At 44.2% G+C, this 21,825-nt stretch overlaps 1 protein-coding gene across 1 annotated transcript in view; it reads left to right on the top strand.

Moving 5' to 3' along the window:
* The window catches only part of osgin2 (oxidative stress induced growth inhibitor family member 2), a 28,560-nt gene extending 7,372 nt beyond the window's left edge, over positions 1-21,188 (top strand). The window contains 6 exon segments of the mRNA XM_055633634.1: positions 9-172; positions 4,775-4,911; positions 8,485-8,676; positions 10,321-10,412; positions 17,982-18,330; positions 18,333-21,188. Coding sequence (XP_055489609.1) covers positions 106-172; positions 4,775-4,911; positions 8,485-8,676; positions 10,321-10,412; positions 17,982-18,330; positions 18,333-19,019 — 1,524 coding nt within the window. The 5' untranslated portion in view covers positions 9-105 and the 3' untranslated portion in view covers positions 19,020-21,188.
* Positions 21,189-21,825: the final 637 nt, after the last annotated feature.

Below are 21,825 nucleotides of genomic sequence, written 5' to 3'. Positions count from 1 at the left end.
ATCTTCAGCTGATTTGATCGACTGCAGAATTGCGACGTGAAGATTGAGTGTGATAATCAAGTGACAGAAGAGGCTGGGCTCTGTTACGGTCCCAACAAGGCAGCAATGCCACTACTGGAAGAAGCCACGCTCCTGGGAGATGTCTCATTAAATGTCCCCGTCGTCGTTATCGGTACGTTCTCTCTCTGCCTTTCTCCCCCACATATGATTATTTTGATCCTAGCTGTAGCATTGTTCGCAAGCAAGCAGATACAGGTGCTGGCCTTTGTAAAGGAAAGGAGAATTTGCCCATTAATGCCAACTCAAAATCGGTGAGAGACAGAAAATAAATGCAGGCAACAATGCCACATAGAACATAGAACAGTACAGCACAGGAACAGATCCTTCGGCCGACAATGTTCATAAGTGATTGGAGCAGAATTAGGCCATTCGGCCCATCAAGTCTATTCCACCATTCAATCATGGCTGATCTATCTCTCCTTCCTAACCGCATTCTCCTGCCTTCTCCCCATAACCCCTAACACCCAGACTAACCAAGAATCTATCTCTCAGCCTTAATAATATCCATTGACTTGACCTCCTCGGCCTTCTGTGGCATTGAATTCCACAGATTCACCCCCCATATGTCTAAAACAAAATCCTCCTCATCTCCTTCGTAAAGGAACCTCCTTTAATTGAGGCTATGACCTCTGGTCCTAGACTCTCCCACTAGTGGAAACATCCACTCCACATCCATCGTAATGGTACACAATGTTAGTGCCGAACGTGATCTACAGCCCTCTATTCCCTGCACCTCCATGGAGCTATCTAAAAGCCTCTTTAAAAACCACTATCATATCTTCCTCCAACACCACCCCGGACAATTCATTCCAGGCCCCATTAGTCTGTGTAAAAAGAAAACGTGTCCCTCACATCTCCATTAAACTTTCCCCCTATTGCTTTATAGCAGTGCCCTCTAGTGTTGGACATTACCACACTGGGGAAAAAGGTTGTGACTGTCTACCCTATCTATGCCTCTCATTATTTTATAGTCCTCTATCATGCCTCGCCTCAACCTCTGACGTTCCAGAGAAAACAATCCAAGTCTATCCAACCTCTCCCTCTGGCTACAGTTTTCTCTTTGTCCTTCACATCAAGAGATTTGTTTGATTAAATCGTTTCATTATTATCAGTGTCACGATCGCCATATTGAGGTCTGCTAATCTAAGGGCTACGTATAGATAGTTGGTTTACAGTTTGTCAGTTGTGACATTTAGTTGAAACGAAATGTTCTCAAGGGCAAATTTCCCAATTGTGAACGATTGCCGAGATATTTATCTCTCTGTTCATAAGATCATAAGAGACAGGAGAAGAATTAGGCCATTCGGCCCACCAAGTCTACTCTGCCATTCAATCATGGCTGATCTATCTCTCCCTCCTAAGCCCATTCTCCTGCCTGCTCCCCATAACCCCTGACACCCGTACTAATCAATAATCTATCTATCTCTGCCGTAAATATATCCACTGACATTGCCTCCATAGCCGTCTGTGGCAAAGAATTCCACGTGTTGCTTGTGAGATATAGCTCCATGTTGCATTTCACTTCCTCTCCATGTAAAAATAATTCACTAGCTATGAATCTTATAAAAGTGTAAATGCTGTCTGGATGCACACACTCTCAAGAGTCAAGAGAGTTTTATTGTCATGTGTCCCAGATAAGACAATGAAATTCTTACTTGCTGCAGTAAACATAATACAATACGGAAGATAAAAGTTCAGTGTGTCTATAGACCATATATACATAATAAATAAACAGATGTAGTGCAATAATAATAATAATAATAATAATAATAATAATAATAATAGACATTGTTCAGAGCTTGTTTGATGTTGTGTTTAATAGTCTGATGGCTGTGGGGAAGCAGCTGTTCCTGAACCTGGATGTTACAGATTTCAGGCTCCTGTGCCTTCTTCCCGATGGCAACGGAGAGATGAGTGTGTGGCCAGCATGGTGTGGGTCTTTGATGATGTTGCCAGCCTTTTTCAGGCAGCGACTGCGATAGATCCCTTCTAGATGGTGGGGAGGTCAGAGCCGGCGATGGACTGGGCAATGGTCACAACTTTTTGTAGTCTTTTCCGCTCCTGGATGCTCCAGTTGCCGTACCAGGCCATGATGCAACCGGTCAGCATGCTCTCTACTGTGCACCTGTAGAAACTCGAGAGAGTTCTCCTTGTCATACCGACTCTCCGTAATCTTCTCAGGAAGTAGAGGCGCTGGTGAGCCTTCTTTATAATTGCATCAGTGTGCTGAGACCTAGTTGGCCTTGGCTCAATGTAGCTATTCTTATTTATCTACCAGTCAAAACATGTTATTCCAATCTACTCCAGAGCGTTAAGCACTGGGCTAAGGGGTACAGTGCAGAAATATGGAACGTTTGAAAGTCAGTTGTGTGAATTTTTGCTCTTTCTCACTCAGACAAGGACTTACTCAAGTTGGTAATAACTTACCCAAGTTAATAACTCCAACTTATTGGACTAGATATGCCTTGTTTCCAGGCACCCAACATTCCAACAGACTTAACCAGTATGTTTAGCACAGCCTGGTTCCTTTAAGTGGGATTGCCTACCTTAATCACAAAGGTATTATTCACTACCACCAAACTTTGGAATATTTCTGTCCCCTGTTATCAGACTTCTGAACAGTCCCTCCATTAACTAAGGTACTGTCTGATTCACCTCAATCTCATTGTGGGCATTGGACATCATCTCTGGAACTGAGAACTATAGTCCACACTCTGTATCTTCCCCTTTGCTCCATGTATTGAACCTGAGTTTGGCTTGATTGTATTTTTGTATGGCATTGTCTGACTTGGAGACACAAGGAACTACAGATGCTGGTTTACAAAATTAGCATGAAGTGATTTGATTTGATTTGATTTGATTGATTTTAATGTCCACACAGCCAGGCTGGTGGAATTTGTTATGCCAATGCAGCACATAGAAAAAAAAAAGAATACAAACATGACAATACTAAAGAACTTTAACATGAAAACATCCCCCCACAATGGTTCCCATTATGAGGGAAGGCACAAAGTCCAGTCCCCGACCCCAGTTCCCCCATAGTCGGGCCAAGTGCTGGAGTAACTCAGCAGGTCAAGCCCCTGTCCCACTTTCCCGAGTTACTCACAAATTCTCCTGAGTTTTCCCCTTGATTCAAACTCGGGGAATGTCCGTAGGAGTCTGTAGGTATTTTGTAGCGGCTCGTAATGCCAGCTATAAAGTCGGGACTTTTTTTCAGCATGTTGAAAAACGTCCACGAGTAAAAAAAATAGCCCCGAGTACCTACGGCTAGCATCTCCGAGTTTGAATCAAGAGGAAAACTCGGGAGAATTCGTGAGTAACTCGGGAAAGTGGGACAGGCCCTTTTGGCAGCATCTCTGGAGGACACGGTTGGGCAACATTTCGGACCCAGAAAAGTGTGAAGAAGGATCCTGACCTGAGAGGTCACCCATCCATGTCCTCCAGAGATGCTGCCTGACCCACTGTGTTATCCCAGCACTTGTGTATTATCTAACTTGATTGGAGCAGGCAAAAACAAAGCTTTTCAATCTACCCTATGATACACATGACAATAATAAGTCCCTAATTCTAAACAATTTTTTTTGGTTTTCTCTGTATATTTATCATTTAATAAATTAGAGATTTTTAAATGTTTTAACTTTTTATTTTTTAACTTTTTAAAATAGATTGTGTTTACCTTGGTCAATTCCAATTGTTTTTAAATGTCTCTGGCTGGATTTGCATTGGGAATGCTTGCAATTGGGGACCTGGGTAGCATTTATAGCCTGCACCATTTGCAGGCAGATCAGCTATGAAATGAAGGGCAGAAGGTTGTGTCAGCAGCTTTGTACGGGAACCACACATTACTCACTAGTCATCATATCATTCTGATTGTCTTGTGTTGTGGACAAACCGCATTCTGCCCAAAATTGTTTTATTAGTACTATTTCAAATCACAAATAATAATATAAAGTGCAGGAAGGAACCGCAGATGCTGGTTTACACCGAAGAGAGACACAAAATACTAGAGTAACTCTGGATCAGGCAGCATCTCTGGAGAGAAGGAATGGGTGACGTTTCGGGTCGAGACCCTTCTTCAGATTAATACATTATTTTCTACTTTTGCACAAGTGATAACAGTAATTAAGCATTTAATTTAATCACTTGGAAATAGTTTCACAAACTAATTTGAGATAGCTATGTATGAATGCTTCATTATTTTGTCACCAACGTAGAAATATTCAGTTTTATATTCTTAATTATTTTGCAATTTCATTTTTGAGATTTTTAAAAAAGGTGAATTTTAACGTTAAGTGAAAAGTTGTAGGTGACTATTTTAACTTGGCCACTGAAGCAAACAAACTTGAATGGTTGTGTAGGAAGGAACTGCAGATGCTGGTTTACACTGGAGATAAACACAAAATACCAGAGTAACTCATCGGGTCAGGAGAGAAGGAATAGGTAACATTTTGGGTCGAGGCCCTTCTTCAGACCCAAAACGTCATCTATTATTTTTCTTGCAGGATGAAACCTGTATTGTTTGCCCCTTCCCCAGCTCCCTTATATGTTTGGCATGAGTTTACAATCAACGGATAATAAAATGACATGAAATATGAAAAACATGTTTCCTCACATTGATCTGCAGGAATGTTGAAGTCAATGTCAAATTTTGATTTAAATTTGTCTAAGAACTTTTATGTTAATATAACAATTTAGCAAAACTTTCCCAATGCAGGAAATGGTCCCTCTGGAATATGTCTTTCCTACCTGCTGTCTGGATACAGACCGTTCATGGCATCTGGAGCTGTACATCCAAACACAATCCTTCACAACAAATTGGAAGAAGGAATTCATTTTTCGGTTGTAGATCAGGTTGGTTGTACTACCAATGTTTCGTGCATTTATGCATTCATTTTTGATTCCTTTTCAGTTTCTATTAATATTGAGCAATTTTGAAATATGCAAAACTATACCAACCTTTAATCTTTCTAATATGTTTTTATTTTTTATTTTACCTTAATTTTTCAGACTACAAAACTTTAATTTGTCAATGCAAGTTTATTTTGTTTTTTCTATTAATTTTTCAGACTACTAAACGATAATCTTTCTATTTTAAATTACATTAAAAAGATTAAAGTTTAGCAGTGTGGACAATAAAGGTCACATACAAAATTTATGATGTCAGAAATTAAACACCTTCAAAGTGGAATATTTTAGACATTCACTGTGTCACCTGTAGGTTAAATTTGTTAAGCATGGCATTACAAGATTTAGACTTTGGAGATAAAGTGCATAAACAAGTTCTTCGGCCCACCAAGTCCGCTCCGACCACCAATCATCCCATACGCTAAAGGGCCTGTTCCACGAGCATGCGACTCCATGCGGCAAGCGCGACCTAAAGGGCTGGTCCCACCAGCATGCGACTGCATGCGGCAAGTGCAACCAAACCAGAAGCGGGGGCCGCGCGGAGGTCGAGTGAGTGACATGAAGTTTGAGCGAAGTCCGCGGGAAGTTCGCGCGTGACGTACAACGTCGAGGCGGCTGCGGGCCGGCAGGCCGTTGCCGCGCGGAATTTTTGAACACGGTCAGCTTTTCGGAGCCCCGTGCGATGTCGGGACCAGCTCCGCACAACTCCATACAGCTCCGGCGATCGAAGTGGGACTGGCCCCGCGAGGCCGTACAGCTCAAGTGACCGCGTCAGGTCGCGCTTGCCGCATGCAGGCGCATGCTGGTGGGACCGGCCCATTAGGTCGCGCTTGCCGCATGGAGTCGCATGCTCGAGGGACAGGCCCTTAACACTATCTTACACACTCGGGACAAGTTGCAATTTTACTGGAGCCAATTAACCTACAAAACCTATACGTCTTTGGATTGTGGGAGGAAACCGGAGCACCTGGAGAAAAGTCACGGGGAGAACGTACAAACACCGTACAGACAGCACCTGTAATCAGGATCAATCCCACCGGGTCTCTGGCGCTGTAAGGCAGCAACTCTACCACTGCCTGTTCATAGAGTGATACAGTGTGGAAACAGGCCCTTCGGCCCAACTCTCCCACATCGGCCAACAATGTCCCAACTACACGGGTCCCACTTGCATGCGCTTGGTGCATATCTCTCCATACCTGTCCTATCCATGTACTTGACTAACAGTTTCTTAAACATTTATAGTTCCAGCCTCAACTACCTCCTCCGGCAGACCGTTCCATACACCCACCACACTCCGTGTAAAAAAGTTACCCCCTCAGATTCCTATTAAATCTTTTCCCCTTCACCTTGAACCTATGTCCTCTGGTCCTCGATTCTCCTACTCTGGGCAGGAGACTCTGTGCATCTACCTGATCTATTCCTCTTGTGATTTTGTACACCTCTGAGTAAGATCTCCCCTCATCCTCCTGCGCTCCATTGAATAGAGACCCAGCCTACTCAACCTCTCCCTGTAGCTCACACCCTCTAGTCCTGGCAACATCCTCGTAAATCTTCACTGAACCCTTTCAAGCTTGACAATATCTTTCCTATAACATGGTGCCTAGAACTGAACACAATATTCTAAATGCGGTCTCACCAACGTCTTATACAATTGCAACATGACCCAACTTATATACTCAGGTGCTGGCTCGAAGGGCTGAATGGCCTACTCCTGCACCTATTGTCCATTGTCAATACTCTGACTGATAAAGGCCAAAGTGCCAAAAGCCTTTTTGACCACCTTATCTACCTGCGACTCGACCTTCAAGGAACCATGCACCTGTACTCCTAGATCCCTCTGCTCTACAACACCACCCAGAGGCCTACCATTTACTGTGTAGGTCCTGCCCTTGTTTGACATCCTAAAATGCAACACCTCACTTCACTTCTCTGTATTCAGTGGTGAGAAATTATCATGGCTTTGCAGATTACGATATGGACTTGGAGTCACAATGTCACTGGATCTCTAAAATCTAAAGAGACTCGAGGGCATAGCTTTAATATGAGTGGGCATGTTTTTTTGCAGAGAGAGTGGTGGGTTCAAGCTCAAGGTGGTAGATATTACAGTGGCATCTAAGAGGCTTTTGGATAGGGACATTGATATGTTGGAAATCAAGGGATATGGGTCACATGCAGGCTGAAGAGATTGTTTTAATCTGGCATCACATTAGGTGCGGACATTGTGGGCCAAAGAGCCTATTCCTCAGCTGTACTGTTCTATGTTCTATATATTCAGGTCGAGCTAAGAAGAAACAAAAGGCAGAAAACATTGGTATGAACTATTTATAGTACAATGATTGGTAGTTATCATATTGTTTTTTTTTTTAAAAGTGTGTGTGATTAGCATTTGTTTATATTCAGAGGGCCCGGCATATCCTTGACAACGATTTCCTATATACAGGTGTAGCGCATGTTTCGGAATGTCAATTGGTATGTTGGCTCTGTTAGAAGAGCCTTTAATTAGGAGGTAACTTACTGAAAATACATAGGGCCTCGGTTATTTGGCTTCGGTGGAATTGTAAATTGTCGCCAGTGTATAGGATAGTGCTAGTGCACGGGGTGATTGCTGCTCGGCGCCGACTCGGTGGGCCGGAGGGCCTGTTTCCGCCCTGTATCTACAGTTTAAATAGACAATAGGTGCAGGAGTAGGCCATTCGGCCCTTCGAGCCAGCACCACCATTCACTGTGATCATGGCTGATCATCCACAATCAGTAACCCCGTTCCTGCCTTCTCCCCATATCCCTTGACTCTGCTATCTTTAAGAGCTCTATCTAACTCTCTCTTGAAACCATCCTGAGAATTGGCCTCCACTGCCTTCAGAGGCAGAGAATTTCATAGGTTCACAATTCCAGAAATGCCAGAGTAAATTCCAGAGTGTACAAGCCCAGCTGCTCCATATGACAGTCCCGCCAACCCAGGAATTAACCTTGTGAACCTATGCTGCACTCCCTCAATAGCAAGAATGTCCTTCCACAAATTTGGAGACCAAAACTGCACACAATACTCCTGGTGTGGTCTCACTAGGGCCCTGTACAACTGCAGGAGGACCTCTTTGCTCCTATATTCAATTCCTCTTGTCATGAAGGCCAACATGCCATTCGCTTTCTTCACTGCCTGCTGTACCTGCATCCTTTCTTTCAGTGACTGATGAACAAGGAGCCCCAGATCCCGTTGTACTTCCCCTTTTCCCAACTTGACACCATTTAGATAATAACCTGTCTTCCTGTTTTTGCCCCCAAAGTGGATAACCTCATATTTATCCACATTAAACTGCATCTGCAATGTATCTGCCCACTCACCCAACCTGTCCAAGAGTCCCTGCATTCTCATAGCATCCTCCTCACAGTTCACACTGCCTCCCAGCTTTGTGTCATCTGCAAATTTGCTAATTCAATGCTGTATCTTTAAATTCTAAAGATTAAGATACTATTATTGCAAGAAGAATCCTTGCATACTATTGATATATTTATCTTTTTCAGGATTTGGAGTACCTTTCGGAAGGGCTTGAAGGCAGGTCTTCGAACCCAGTGGCACTGCTCTTTGATACCCTCCTTCATCCTGAAGCAGACTTTAGGTTCGATTATCCTTCAGTCCTACAGTGGAAACTAGAGAAACACAACGGCATTCCTCACGTAGTGCTGGGGAAAGGACTGCCTGGTGGTGCATGGCATGTAGGTATCTGATCCAGGCAGCATAATGTTCTGTAGCTCAGCAAAGATAGACAATAGACAATAGGTGCAGGAGTAGGCCATTCGGCCCTTCGATGGAAGTACTGATGTTATTAATGCGAATGAGGAAGAAATTGCTTGGATAGACACAAAATGCTTGGGTAACTCAACGGGGCCAGACAGCATCTCTGGAGAGAAGGTGTAGGTGACATTTCTTCTCGACCTGAAACGGCATCCATTCCTTCTCTCCACAGATGCTGCCTGTCCCACATGGATAACGAATGCTCATTTAACGATAGACACAAGGTGCTGGAGTAACTCAGCGGGACAGGCAGCATCTCTGGAGAAAATAGATAGGTGACATTTCAGGTCAGGATTGGACTCCTAGAGAACTTCACACACAACAGGCACAGAAATAGAGGGCGGGTCTCGTGGAGGATGGGATTTCAGGTACTAAGTGAAAGGACTGTCACCAAAGAGACCTAGAGGTGTTCAGCACAGAAATAGACCCTACATCCCGACTTGTCCATGCTGATCAAGACGCATCATATACGCAAGTCCAATTTTCCCCGCATTGGTCCCAAATTTCTTTGAAACCTTCCTTATCCATGTAGCTGTCCAAGTGTCCAAATGTTGCTGTTTGTACCTGCCTCAACTACCTCCCCCAGCAGCTCGTTCCATAATACTCACCTCTCTCACCTTATTTTAACCTATGTCCCCTGGTTCTCCATTCCCCGCCCTTGGGTAAAAGACTCTGGGTAAAGGACTTCTTTTGATAAGGAGCCTTTCAGACCCTCAGGATAACCCAAAGCCTACGCCAAAGAAAGTACATCTTGAGTCTTGAGTAGACTTTACTTTAGACTTTAGAGATACAGCGCGGAAATAGGCCCTTCGGCCCACTGAGTCTGCGCCAACCAGTGATCCCACACACTAGCACTTACCCTACATGCGAGCGACACTGGACAATTATCCTACAAACCTGTATGTCTTTGGAGTGTGGGAGTAAACTGGAACACCCGGAGAAAACCCATGTGGTCACAGGAAGCATGTACAAATTCTGTACAGACAGCACCACTAGTCAGGATCGAACCCAGTTCTCTAGCGCTGTAACGCAGTAGCTCTACTGCTGTAAACTCTGCCACCCTCTCTAAACCTTCTTGATTACCTTTTGATTAGTATGGGTGTCAAAGGTTACGGGGAGAATGGGGTTGAGAGGGGAAAAATAGATCACCCGATGGTCACTGTGATAGCTGTGTGGAATGAGCTTCCAGTGAAGGTGGTGGAGGCAGGTTAGTTTTTATCATTTAAAAATAAATTGGATAGTTATATGGATGGGAAGGGAATGGAGGGTTATGGTCTGAGCGCAGGTATATGGGACTAGGGGAGATTATGTGTTCGGCACGGACTAGAAGGGTCGAGATGGCCTGTTTCCGTGCTGTAATTGTTATATGGTTATATTATATGGTTATATGATGGGCCGAATAGCATAATTCTGCTCCTAAGTCTTATGAACAATGCACATATCTATCCACAATAGCTATCTGTATAACTTATTAGATCTTGTATTCTTTCAACCATAAATTCTATCAGTGCTGTGGACCCCTTTACTTAATCTCTCAATAATGGACAAATGATCTGTGTTTTTAGATGATGGAAGGGTCCATGCTAACAATTAGCCTGAACAATTGGATGGAGTTACCGGGCTTGAAGCTAAAAGACTGGACCAATGGTAAATGGAGGTACAAATAAATTGTAAAATATTTGCTGAGAAAAGCTAATACCAGAGCAAATGACTCCGAATGTTTGAAGTTTGAAATGAAAACACGGAATGCCTGTAATACTCAGTAAGTCAACAGCGCCTTGTAGAGACTGGAAGAAAGTTAACAATCGAACCCGATAATCTTGTCGACACGAGGAACTGCAGATGCTGGAGTCTTGAGAGCAAAACACAAAGTGCTGGGGAAACTCAGCGGGTAGGCAGCATAGAAACATAGACAATAGGTGCAGGAGGAGGCCATTCGGCCCTCCGAGCCAGCACCGCCATTCATTGTGATCATGGCTGATCGTCCCCTATCAATAACCCGTGCCTGCCTTCTCCCCATATCCGTTGACTTCACTAGCCCCTGGAGCTCTATCTAACTCTCTTAAATCCATCCAGTGACTTGGCCTCCACTGCCCTCTGTGGCAGGGAATTCCATAAATTCACAACTGTCTGGGCGAAAAAAACGTTTTTTCTCACCTCAGTCTTAAATGACCTCCCCTTTATTCTAAGACTGTGGCCCCTGGTTCTGGACTCGCCCAACATTGGGAACAGATTTCCTGCATCTAGCTTGTCCAGTCCTTTTATAATTTTATATGTTTCTATAAGATATCCCCTCATCCTTCTAAACTCCAGTGAATACAAGCCTAGTCTTTTCAATCTTTCCTTATATGACAGTCATGCCATCCCAGGGATCAATCTCGTGAACCTACACTGCACTGCCTCAATCACAAGGATGTCCTTCCTCAAATTAGGAGACCAAAACTGTACACAATACTCCAGAAGTGGTCTCAGCAGAGCCCTATACAACTGCAGAAGAACCTCTTTACTCCTATACTGAAATCCTCTTGTTATGAAGGCCAACATTCCATTAGCTTTCTTCACTGCCTGATGTACCTGTAAGCCAACTTTCAGTGGCCGGTGTACAAGGATGCCCAGGTCTCGCTGCACCTCCCCCTTACCTAACCTAACCCCATTGAGATAATAATCTGCCCCCTTGTTTTTGCCGCCAAAGTGGATAACCTCACATTTATCTATATTATACTGCATCTGCCACGCATCTGCCCACTCACTCAACCTGTCCAGGTCACCCTGCAACCTCCTAACATCCTCTTCACAGTTCACACTGCCACCCAGCTTTGTGTCATCCACAAACTTGCTAGTGTTGCTCCTAATTCCCTCTTCCAAATCATTAATATATATGGTAAACAGTTGCGGCCCCAACACCGAGCCTTGCGGCACTCCACTCGCCACTGCCTGCCATTCTGAAAAGGACTCGTTCACCCCTACTCTTTGCTTCCGGTCTGCCAACCAATTTTCTATCCATGTCAACACCCTACCCCCAATACCATGTGCTCTAATTTTAGTCACCAGTCTCCCGTGCGAGACCTTATCAAAGGCTTTCTGAAAGTCTAGATACACTACATCCACTGGCACCCTGGAGGGAATGGATGGGGCGACATTTCGGGTCGGGACCCTTCTTCAGATTGAACATTTTGTCATCAGAGCAATTGTGGATGTCATTGTAAATCTACGTCGGCCAAACTTTCAACATATTTCCAACGCCCCTTTATCATTCTAAATACTGTTCCACATTTTTGACAAAGTGTTTTTATGTACAGCGGGATCCTGGGGTCCAAGTAAAACTCACTGGAAGTGGAAAAACGAGTAGATACAGTGGTAAAGAAGGCATATGGAATGTTTACTTTCATAGGTCAGGGCATATGAAAGTCAGGATAGCATGATCATAAGGTCATGAGTGATAAGAGTAGAATTAGGCCATTCGGCCCATCAAATCTACGCCATTCAATCATGGTGATCTATCTCTCCCTCCTAACCCCATTCTCCTGCCTTTACCCCATTACCTCTGACACCTATACTAATCAAAAATCTATCTATCTCTGCCCTTAAAAACATGCACTGATTTGACCTCTACAGCCTTCTGTGACAAAGAATTCCACATATTTACCACCTTCTGACTAAAGGAATCTGTCCTCATCTCCTTCCTAAAAGAATGTCCTTTAATTCTAAGGCTATGACCTCTAGTCCTAGATTCACCCACATCCACTCTATCCAAACCTTTCACTATTCTGTATGTTTCAATGAGGTCCCCCTTCATTCTTCAAAATTCCAGCGAGTACAGGCCCAGTGCCGACAAACGCTCATCATCGATTAACCTACTCATTCCTGGGATAATTCTTGCAAACCTCCTCTGGACCCTCTCCAGAGCCAGCACATCCATCCTCTGATATGCTGCCCAGAATTGCTCACAATATTCCAAATGCAGCCTTACCAGCGCCTTATAAGTTTATCAGAATGTTGCCTGGATTAGTGGGTGTTAGCTGTGGGAAGCGGTTGGACAGACCTGGATTGTTTGTTGGAAGGGACTTTTGAATAGGCATATGGATATGCAGGGAATGGATGATATGGATTATATGCAGGAAGACACAAATTGGTCTTGGCATCATGTTCCGCATGGACATTGTGGGCCGAAGGGCCTGTTCTTATGTTGCACTGTTCTATGTAGCATGTTCTGAAATGTGACACTGTTTTCCACAGTTACAGACTGTGTTCATAAAAACAAACCTTGCTAGAAATATTTATGATAGACAATAGGTCTTCAAAGTATTTCTCAAAATAATTATACACAGGGGAAATAAACCCTTTGCCGGAAATTAAATCACTCTTAACTTTTAAGCCAAAGGAAATATTAAGTAATGTGCATTTAATTGAAGGCTCTTGTCGGGGTTATGATGATCCAGATTCTAGGATTTGGGGTACGTATTTATTCCCTTCAGAGGTATCAATATAAAAAGAATGCTCCTTCTGAACCCATGTGTTTAAAGTTTGGCAGCATATAATATGTCCACTTTGATCATAGATACAAGGTAGACAAAAATGCTGGAGAAACTCAGCGGGTGAGGCAGCATCTATGGAGCGAAGGCAACGGGCAACGTTTCGGGCCAAAGCCCTTCTTCAGACTGATGTGAGAGTGGGGGGGTAGGGGGGGCGAAAAGAAGAAAGGAAGAGGAGGAGCCAGTGGGCTGAGGGCGAGCTGAGAAGGGGAGGAGAAAGTAGGGACTACCTGAAATTAGGGAAGTCAATGTTCATACCGCTGGGGTGCAAACTGCCCAAGCGAAATATGAGGTGCTGCTCCTCCAATTTAGGCTGGTCCTCACTGGCCATGGAGGAGGCCCAGGACAGAAAGTGCTGAGCCACCGGGAGATCAGGTTGGTTATTGCGAACCGAGTGGAGGTGTTCGGCAAAGCGATCGCCAAACCTACTCTTGGTCTCACCGATATAGAGCAGCTGACATCTAGAGCAGCGAATGCAATAGATGAAGTTGGAGGAGGTGCAGGTGAACCTCTGCCGCACCTGGAAAGACTGCTTAGGTCCTTGAGGTAAATCGACAAGTGTAGCATTTCTTGCGGTTGCAAGGGAAAGTGCCCGGAGAGGGGGTGGTTCGGGTGGGAAGGGACAAATTGGTCTCTGCAGAAAGCAGACAGGGTAGGAGATGGGATGATGTGGCAAGTGGTAGGGTCACGTTGGAGGTGGCGAAAATGATGGAGGATTATTTGTTGTATGTGACGGCTGGTAGGGTGGAAGGTGAGGACAAAGGGGACTCTGCCCTTGTTACGAGTGGGGGGGATGGGGAGTGAGAGTAGAGTCACAGGGTATAGAAGAGACCCTGGTGAGAGCCTCATATATAGTAGAAGAGGGGAACCCCCGTTCCCTGAAGAATGAGGACATCTCCGATGCCCTGGTGTGGAACACCTCATCCTGGGAGCAGATGCAGCATAGACGGAGGAATTGGGAGTATGGGATGGAGTCCTTACAGGAAGCAGGGTGGGAAGAAGTGCAGTCCAGATAGTCATGGGAGTCAGTGGGTTTATAGTAGATGTCGGTCAGGAATCTATCACCTACGATGGAGATAGTGAGGTCAAGAAATGGTAGGGAGATGGCGGAAATGATCCAGTAGGGAAATGTATTTGAGTGCCGGATGGAAGTTAGTGGTGAAATGGATGAAGTCAGGGAGTTGTGTGTGGGTGCAGGAGGTGGCACCAATGCAGTTGTCAATGTAGTGGAGGTAGAGTTCGAGGATAGGGCCACGGTATGTCCCGAACAAGGATTGTTCGACGTACCCTACAAAGAGGCAGGCATAGCCAGGGCCCATGCGCGTGCCCATAGCCTTGTATTTGGAGGAAATGGGAGGAGTCAAACGAAAAGTTATCAAGGGTAAGGGCCAGCTCCGCTAGGCAGAGGAGAGTATCGGTAGATGGCTTATCATAGATATATTTTCTTCACTGTTTATGTTGTCGGAAGGAAAGGCAAAAAAGTAAATTATTCAAAAGTAAAATATAGATCGAAATAAAGCTGCAGTTTTATAAGGCATCCAACTATTTTAGCCCAAATAGTGACAATTAAGGATTGTAAAATATTGGAAGATTTGTATAGCATGGGAACAGGATCATAAGTGCAAGACCAAAGCGGTGGCACAGTGGCGCAGCGATCGAGTTGCTGCCTTAAGGCTCCAGGGACCTGGGTTTGATCCTGCCTACAAACGCTGTCTGTTTGGAGTTTGTACGTTCTGCCCGTGACCTGCGTGGGCTTTCTCCGGGTGCCAGGGTTTCCTCCCACACTCCAAAGGTTTGTAGATTAATTGGCTTCGGTAAAATTGTAAATTGTCCCTAGTGTGTGTGTGTGTATGTGTGTGTGTGTGTAGGATAGTATTGGTGTGCGGGGATCACATGTCGGCGCGGACTCAGTGGGCCGAATGGCCTGATTCCGCTCTGTATCTCTAAACTAAATAGTACTTAACTAGGGGATAAACTAAATTAAACCAAGCAGTGGGCCTGAATTGTATTCCGCTTGTATCTGGGCCCAAATGCCTTAATTGCTGGGTCCCATATGCCTCGACCCCTTTCCTTAATTTCCCTTAAACCTTATGCCTCGAACCCTTTCCTAGTTTTAAACCTCCCACCTCTGTTTTATCCACTCTGTTGCTGACATAGTATTCCACATTCACACCATGCGAAACTAAGTTGTCCCATTGTCCCTACTTTTCAAATCTTTTTCCCTCTCACCTTAAAACGATGGCCTCTATTTCACATTTCCTAATCCTGGACAACTGACTTTAATAATAACTGACAAAGATAACTATCTGTACCCCTCATGATTTAATTACCTCTATAATATCACCCCTCAGCCTCCTGTGCTCAAGGGAAAAATGTTCCAGCCTACTCAGCCTCTCTTTTACAACTTAAGCCCTCCAGTTCCAGTAACATCCTTGTGAATCTTTTCTGCCACTCTTCCAGCTTAATGACACCAGTCTGAAGAAGAGTCTTGACCCGAAACGTCACCCATTTTTCTCTCGCGATGTTGCCTGTCCCGCTGAGTTACTCCAACATTTAGTGTCTACCTTTAATGACGGTGGGTGACCAGAACTGCACACTAGACTCCAAGTGTGGTCTCACCAACGACTTGTACCGTTGTAACATAACATCCCAACTCTTTTATAACTCAGTGTAGGAAGGAACTGCAGATGCTGGTTTAAACCTAAGATAGACACAAAGTGCTGGAGTAACTCGGGCAGCATGACTGGGGAGAAGGAATGGGTGACATTTTGGTTTGGGACCCATCTTCAAACTGGGACAGACCCGAAACGTCACCCATTCCTTCTCTCCAGAGATGCTGCCTGTCCCGCTGAGTTACTCCAGCATTTTGTGTCTATCTTCTACTCGGTGCCCTGACAGAGGAAAGCAAGTGTGCCAAATAACACCTTCATCGCTGAGGGTCGAGGAAATTTGAATGGGGAAAAAAACAGGTCAAATTACATCTAATTATTGGTTCATTTAATGGTATTAAAAAAACAACATATATTAATCGTATTATGTTTTAAAAAAAAACAACATATATTCTTTCCAATAATTCTGTGATGCTTTGGCACGCCAATGCTCCTGGAGCGTAGATAATATTTCAAACCATTATGTGAAATGTATTGGTTTGATATTCTCCTCCCACATCCAACTAGTTTTGCAGGTGGAAGTAATTAGCTTCCATTACTAATCTTACAAATCCTTTGTTTGTGAAATGTTATCTAAATTGTTCCAACTAGCTCCACAGCAACTCATGGCTATGTACTTCCTGGCCTAAAGCTTAGTCCAGCTTGATGTTAAGAATTCATTATGTCCGGGGGAAATATTGATCAGGTGCTCCTTTGTGCAATGTGCCAGGGAATGTTTACGGATGTATAGACTTTCTACCATGCCTGCTTAGAACATCTTTAAGGTGAGAGGGGCAAAGTTCAAAGGAGATGTGTGGGGCAAGTTTTCTTTGTGGAGAGTTGTGTGTGCCTGGAATGCACTGCCAGGAATGGGGGTGAACGCAGATGCCATAGGGGCACGTAGGAAACGTGAATTTGTCGACAGAAAAGATGACGTGAATTTGTCGACAGAATTAATCAATTTCGTGAATGACATCATCTTTCACATAAGGCTAAAACATGGACTCGGTTGGCTGAAGGGCCTATTTCCATGCTGCATCTCTAAACTAAACTAAACTTTTGAGAAAGCTTAGGAACTTCATCCCACGATGTCCATGCTGAATAGGGTGCCAATTTAGACTAATTTGAACTGCCTGCATGTGATCCATATCGCTCCATTTCCTGTATATCCATGTGCCTATCTAAAAGTCTCCTACATGCCCCTATGCTATCTGCCTTCACCCCCATTCCTGGCAGTGCATTCCAGGCACAGACAACTCTCTACAAAGATACCCTGCTCCGCACATCTCCTTTAAACTTTGCCCCTCTCACCTTAAAGATATGTCCTGCAGACGTTTTGAGAACATTCACTCTATCCTCCACCAGAGCCTCATTGCTGCGATGTGTACCTTCTGCAAGGTCCATTGATGTCTTTCATCAGAAGTATCCCCCAATATTTGAAGGCCAAGAGCATTTGGTACATTTCGCCTCATAGTTCCCTCCTCAACTTGCACAAGGGCAGCATAGTGGCGCAGCAGTAGAGTTGCTGTCTTACGGCGCCAGAGACCCGGGTTCGATCCCGACTACAGGTGCCATCTGTATAGAGTTTGTGCGTTCTCCCCGTGACCACATGAGTTTTCTCCTGGGCCTCCGGTTTCCTCACACACTCCAAATACATACGGGTTTGTAGGTTAATTGAGTTTGGTTAAAACATTGTAACTTGTCCCTAGTGTGTGTAGGATAGTGCTAGTGTCGGAGATGTCTCGTGGGCAGAGTGGTCTGTTTCCGTGCTGTATCTCTAAAGTAAAGTCTAAATTATCCCGATGTAGATTGCCATGTGTTCCACATACGTGGATCCAGTAATGACCATAAAATTAATGAATTAATGATTCCAGTAATGACAAGAAATGAATGAATTGCACCTCATTAATCCCTCAAGAATCACAGACATAATTTATTCGCAACAGCATACCAATTGATAGACTAATTGTAACAGCAACTATGTCAAGCATTAATGTTTGACGATCTAGTAACAGTTTTAATTTGATATCAATATGTTTTCCACAGGAACCTGATGAACGATAGAGCAACAACAGAAGAAGTGGCTTCATATTATAAAGACTATGTTAAGATTATGGGTCTCCAGAAAAACTTTATTGACAATACCTGTGTCACTTCTGTCTCAAAGATTCAGCAAGATCAGAAGTGTGCAAAGGGCAAAATGCCGAAGAGCGCCAAAATAGATTCCACCACACCGCAGCTGTTTACGCCTGACAATGGATTGCCTCCCAGCCTTTGGGAAGTCCGAGGGTATCAGAGAATTGGAGATGGATCACATGTGCCTTTTTGCCTTTATGCTGAAAATGTTGTCTTGGCCACCGGCACATACGACTTACCAGCTAGACTCGGGGTGGAGGGGGTGAAGACCTGCCCTTTGTCTTTCACAACGTCTCGGCCTTCGAGTTGGCCGTCCAAAGCTGCAAGGTGGGTCAGGCGTCGGATCCCGTTCTCGTCGTGGGGGCCGGGCTGACTGCGGCCGACGCGGTGTTGTGCGCGCACCGCCACAGTGTCCCCGTCGTTCACGCCTTCCGGAAAAGCGTCACCGACCCAGCCCTGATCTTCAAGCAGCTCCCAAAGAAGCTTTATCCTGAGTATCACAAGGTCTATCACAAGATGTGCAAGCAGGGCTACATCAACACCTCCCACTCTAACTACACGAGCTTTCCCGAGACACGCATCGTCTCGTTCCTACCAGATATGAAATGCACTCTTCAACCAACTTCAGGAAGGAACATCGTTCTAAGTATCTCAATGGCCCTGGTGCTGATAGGTACCTACCCTAATTTGTCCTTTCTTAAAGAGCATGGGAAGCACCTGGGATTAGATCCAAGTAAACCCATTTCCTGTAAGCAAAATCCCATTGACATTAATCCCTACACATTTGAGTGTACCAAAGAGGATAATGTTTTTGCTATGGGTCCGCTAATCGGGGATAACTTTGTCCGCTTCCTCAAAGGCGGCGCTCTGGGGATCACGAGCTGTTTAGTGAAACGTCTGAAGGAAAAGGGACAATTAATTTCTGAAACTGGAAGTGATGACGGGTAGCAACAGTCATAAACGGTTAATTTAGAACTATTCTACTTTCGACCAAAAGTCGCCAAACAACTGTCTTGAAGAAACGGATTCTGGATGGAAACGAATCAGTCAGTGCCCTGTTCACCTTCGGATGCCGGAAGTGTGGGAAATAGTTTAGTTAATTGTTAGTGTGCTCAGCAGTAACATGCACATTTTTGTACTTTGTGAAATGCTCAGTTCTTTCCGCAAGAAGGGCCGACAAGCTTAGCAAGCAATGGGTAAGCAGTTCTGGGAAAAGTCCATCTTTAAAATTGGATATCGGAATATAATCGGACTCAAATGGTCACAACATCTAATGTGAGAATCACTCAGTGCTTTGACCTTCTGCCCATCTGTTTTCATCCTCCACACAGTTTCACAGTCCATTAGTTTCAGTGAGCCAGATATTTCTTTGCATATTTGGTCCCACGGGTATCAAAAAGGTAGATTGTTCCATAAGTATCCTTTCCACCACAATTATGCTGGTTAGGACAATTTTATAAGACTACTAGTAGAGTTGCTTTTGGACATTCGTAGAGCATTTATATACATCTCCAACTAACAAACATCTCAAAGCGTTTTGATAGTACACAGAGTTTATTTACCTGGTGAGAAATTATATTGAGAGCTCCAGAGACTTTTATCTTGAAATATTATAACGGAGCTGGGAGCGGTGTGAGAATCGGAGCCAGATTTCCGTGCTTGGGAGATGACCAGTATCCGTGTGAATGCATTCATGTTCACAGAGGTAATTTTCCCAACATTGCATTGAAATGAAGAAGGGATATAGACTGCGCTGGCCTGCTCTGGGCTGGTTTGTGGGAAGACTTTCCCTAATTGGGCACAAGATCACAAATATTTATGGGAAGGACAATGTCAGGCTGCTGGGGCTGGGAGCTTGGTCTAAAACTGGTGCCTTAAGTTGTGGCGGATGACCTGCCAGGTTTTATTCCTATCTTTTGACAGTGGGCTTGATACAGCTGACTTGCTGGGACGTTTCAGTACACAATTGGAGAAACGAGCAAGGAAGATCAGGCAAAGAATGCACTTCGGAGACATGAAGAGGTGCAGATGCTGGAATCTTGAGCAAAACACAAAATGCTTGAGCAACTCAGCAGGTCAGGCAGCATCCGTGGAGGGAACGGGATAGGCAACATTTTGGGCCGGGACCCTTCTTCAGGAATGCAGATTTCCATTCTGAGAAGTTACTTGTACACTCTCGGGAAAATCCAGAAACTGTATTATCACCATAACTGATAAAGCACTTGATAGCCCCAAATTAAAAAAAATAAAAATAACATTTTAATCACACTGGTAAACAACAATATCCCTCGCCACCCTTCTCACCTTCCCAAAATGTGTTTGCCTAGTTATCATCCTGCAACAATTCTGTTCTAGTTATCATCCTGTAAAATTGAGCCCGAAATAAAAACAGAAAATGGTGGAACTAATGAGCAAGTCCGGCAATAACTGTGTTGACGAAAATGGAGGCAATGTCTCGTTGTTGACTTTTCATCAGAACCAAGAGAAATCAAACATATTTCATGTTAAATGGAAGGGAAGCAGTGCAGATAAGGGTGAAGACCAAGACAGACCGAATGACAATTGGCATTGGTGTCAACTAAGATGGGATGGTGAAAGCTTGGTGATTGCAGGCTCTTTGATAGCTGGAGGTGCAAAGAGAAGGAGATGAATGTAAACAGGAAAAATACTTTAATGGGAATTTCTGGTTCTGTAAGATACAAGCAGATGCTGGAAATCTGAAAAAAAAATAAAAAACTGGAAATACTCATTATGTCAGGCATCATCAATGGAGAAAACAAACAGGATTATCCTTTTGGGTCGATGAAAATGGAAAGGTTGATTTCAGCCGTTTCAGATAAGCAATGCTGAGTCCTGCAGAGTGGTACAGTATGTGCCAGGTGAGAACATGCCTGGGTTCATCGACTTCACTTATACCTCACGCTGCCTCAGCAAGGCCAGCAGCATAATAAATGACGAGTCGCACCTTGGCCACTCCCTCTTCTCGCCTCTCCCATCAGCCAAAAGGTATAGTTGTGTGAGAACGCACATCTCCAAATTCAGGAACAGTTTCTTCCCAGCTGTTATCAGGCAACTGAATCATCCTACAATAACCAGAGAGCAGTGCTGAACTACTATCTACCTCCTTGAATTTTCTTTGATTGGACTTGCTGTCTTGCACTAAACGTTATTCCCTTACGGTGTATCTGTACACTGTGAATAGCTCGATTGTAATCATATATTGTCTTTCTGCTGACTGCATAGCACGCAGCAAAGGCTTTTCACCGTACCTCGGTACACGTGACAATAAACTAAACTGAACTGATATTACACTAGCCTTGTAGAAACAAGGAACCGAGAATGTTAGTTTACAAAACATAGATAAACAAATTGCTGGATTAACTCAGCCTCTCAGGCGGGATCTCCGGAGCCTTCTTCAGACTAGCCTTCCTTGGGGTAGTGTAAAAGGTCTAAGATGGAGGTGAGAATGGGAGTGCAATGGAGAATTAAACTGAAAGGTTCACAAATGACAAGAGCAGAATTAGGCCATTCAGCCCATCAAATCTAGTCTGCCATTCAATCATGGCTGATCTATCTTTTCCTCTAAACCTCATTCTCCCCGTAACCCCTGACACCCGTACTAATCAAGAATCTATCTATCTCTGCTGTAAAAATGTCCGACAAATATAACAAAGTTCAGGCTCATTGTTATGAATTGACAGAGGTATTTCAACAAAAGAGCATTCTGTATTTGGTTCCTCTGATGAGGTGAAAT

This window comes from Leucoraja erinacea, chromosome 4 (assembly GCF_028641065.1).
Source record: "Leucoraja erinacea ecotype New England chromosome 4, Leri_hhj_1, whole genome shotgun sequence".
NCBI classification, from domain to species: Eukaryota; Metazoa; Chordata; class Chondrichthyes; order Rajiformes; family Rajidae; genus Leucoraja; species Leucoraja erinaceus.
Note: the sequence above shows the minus strand (reverse complement) of the source record. Positions and strands in the feature narration are given on the sequence as shown.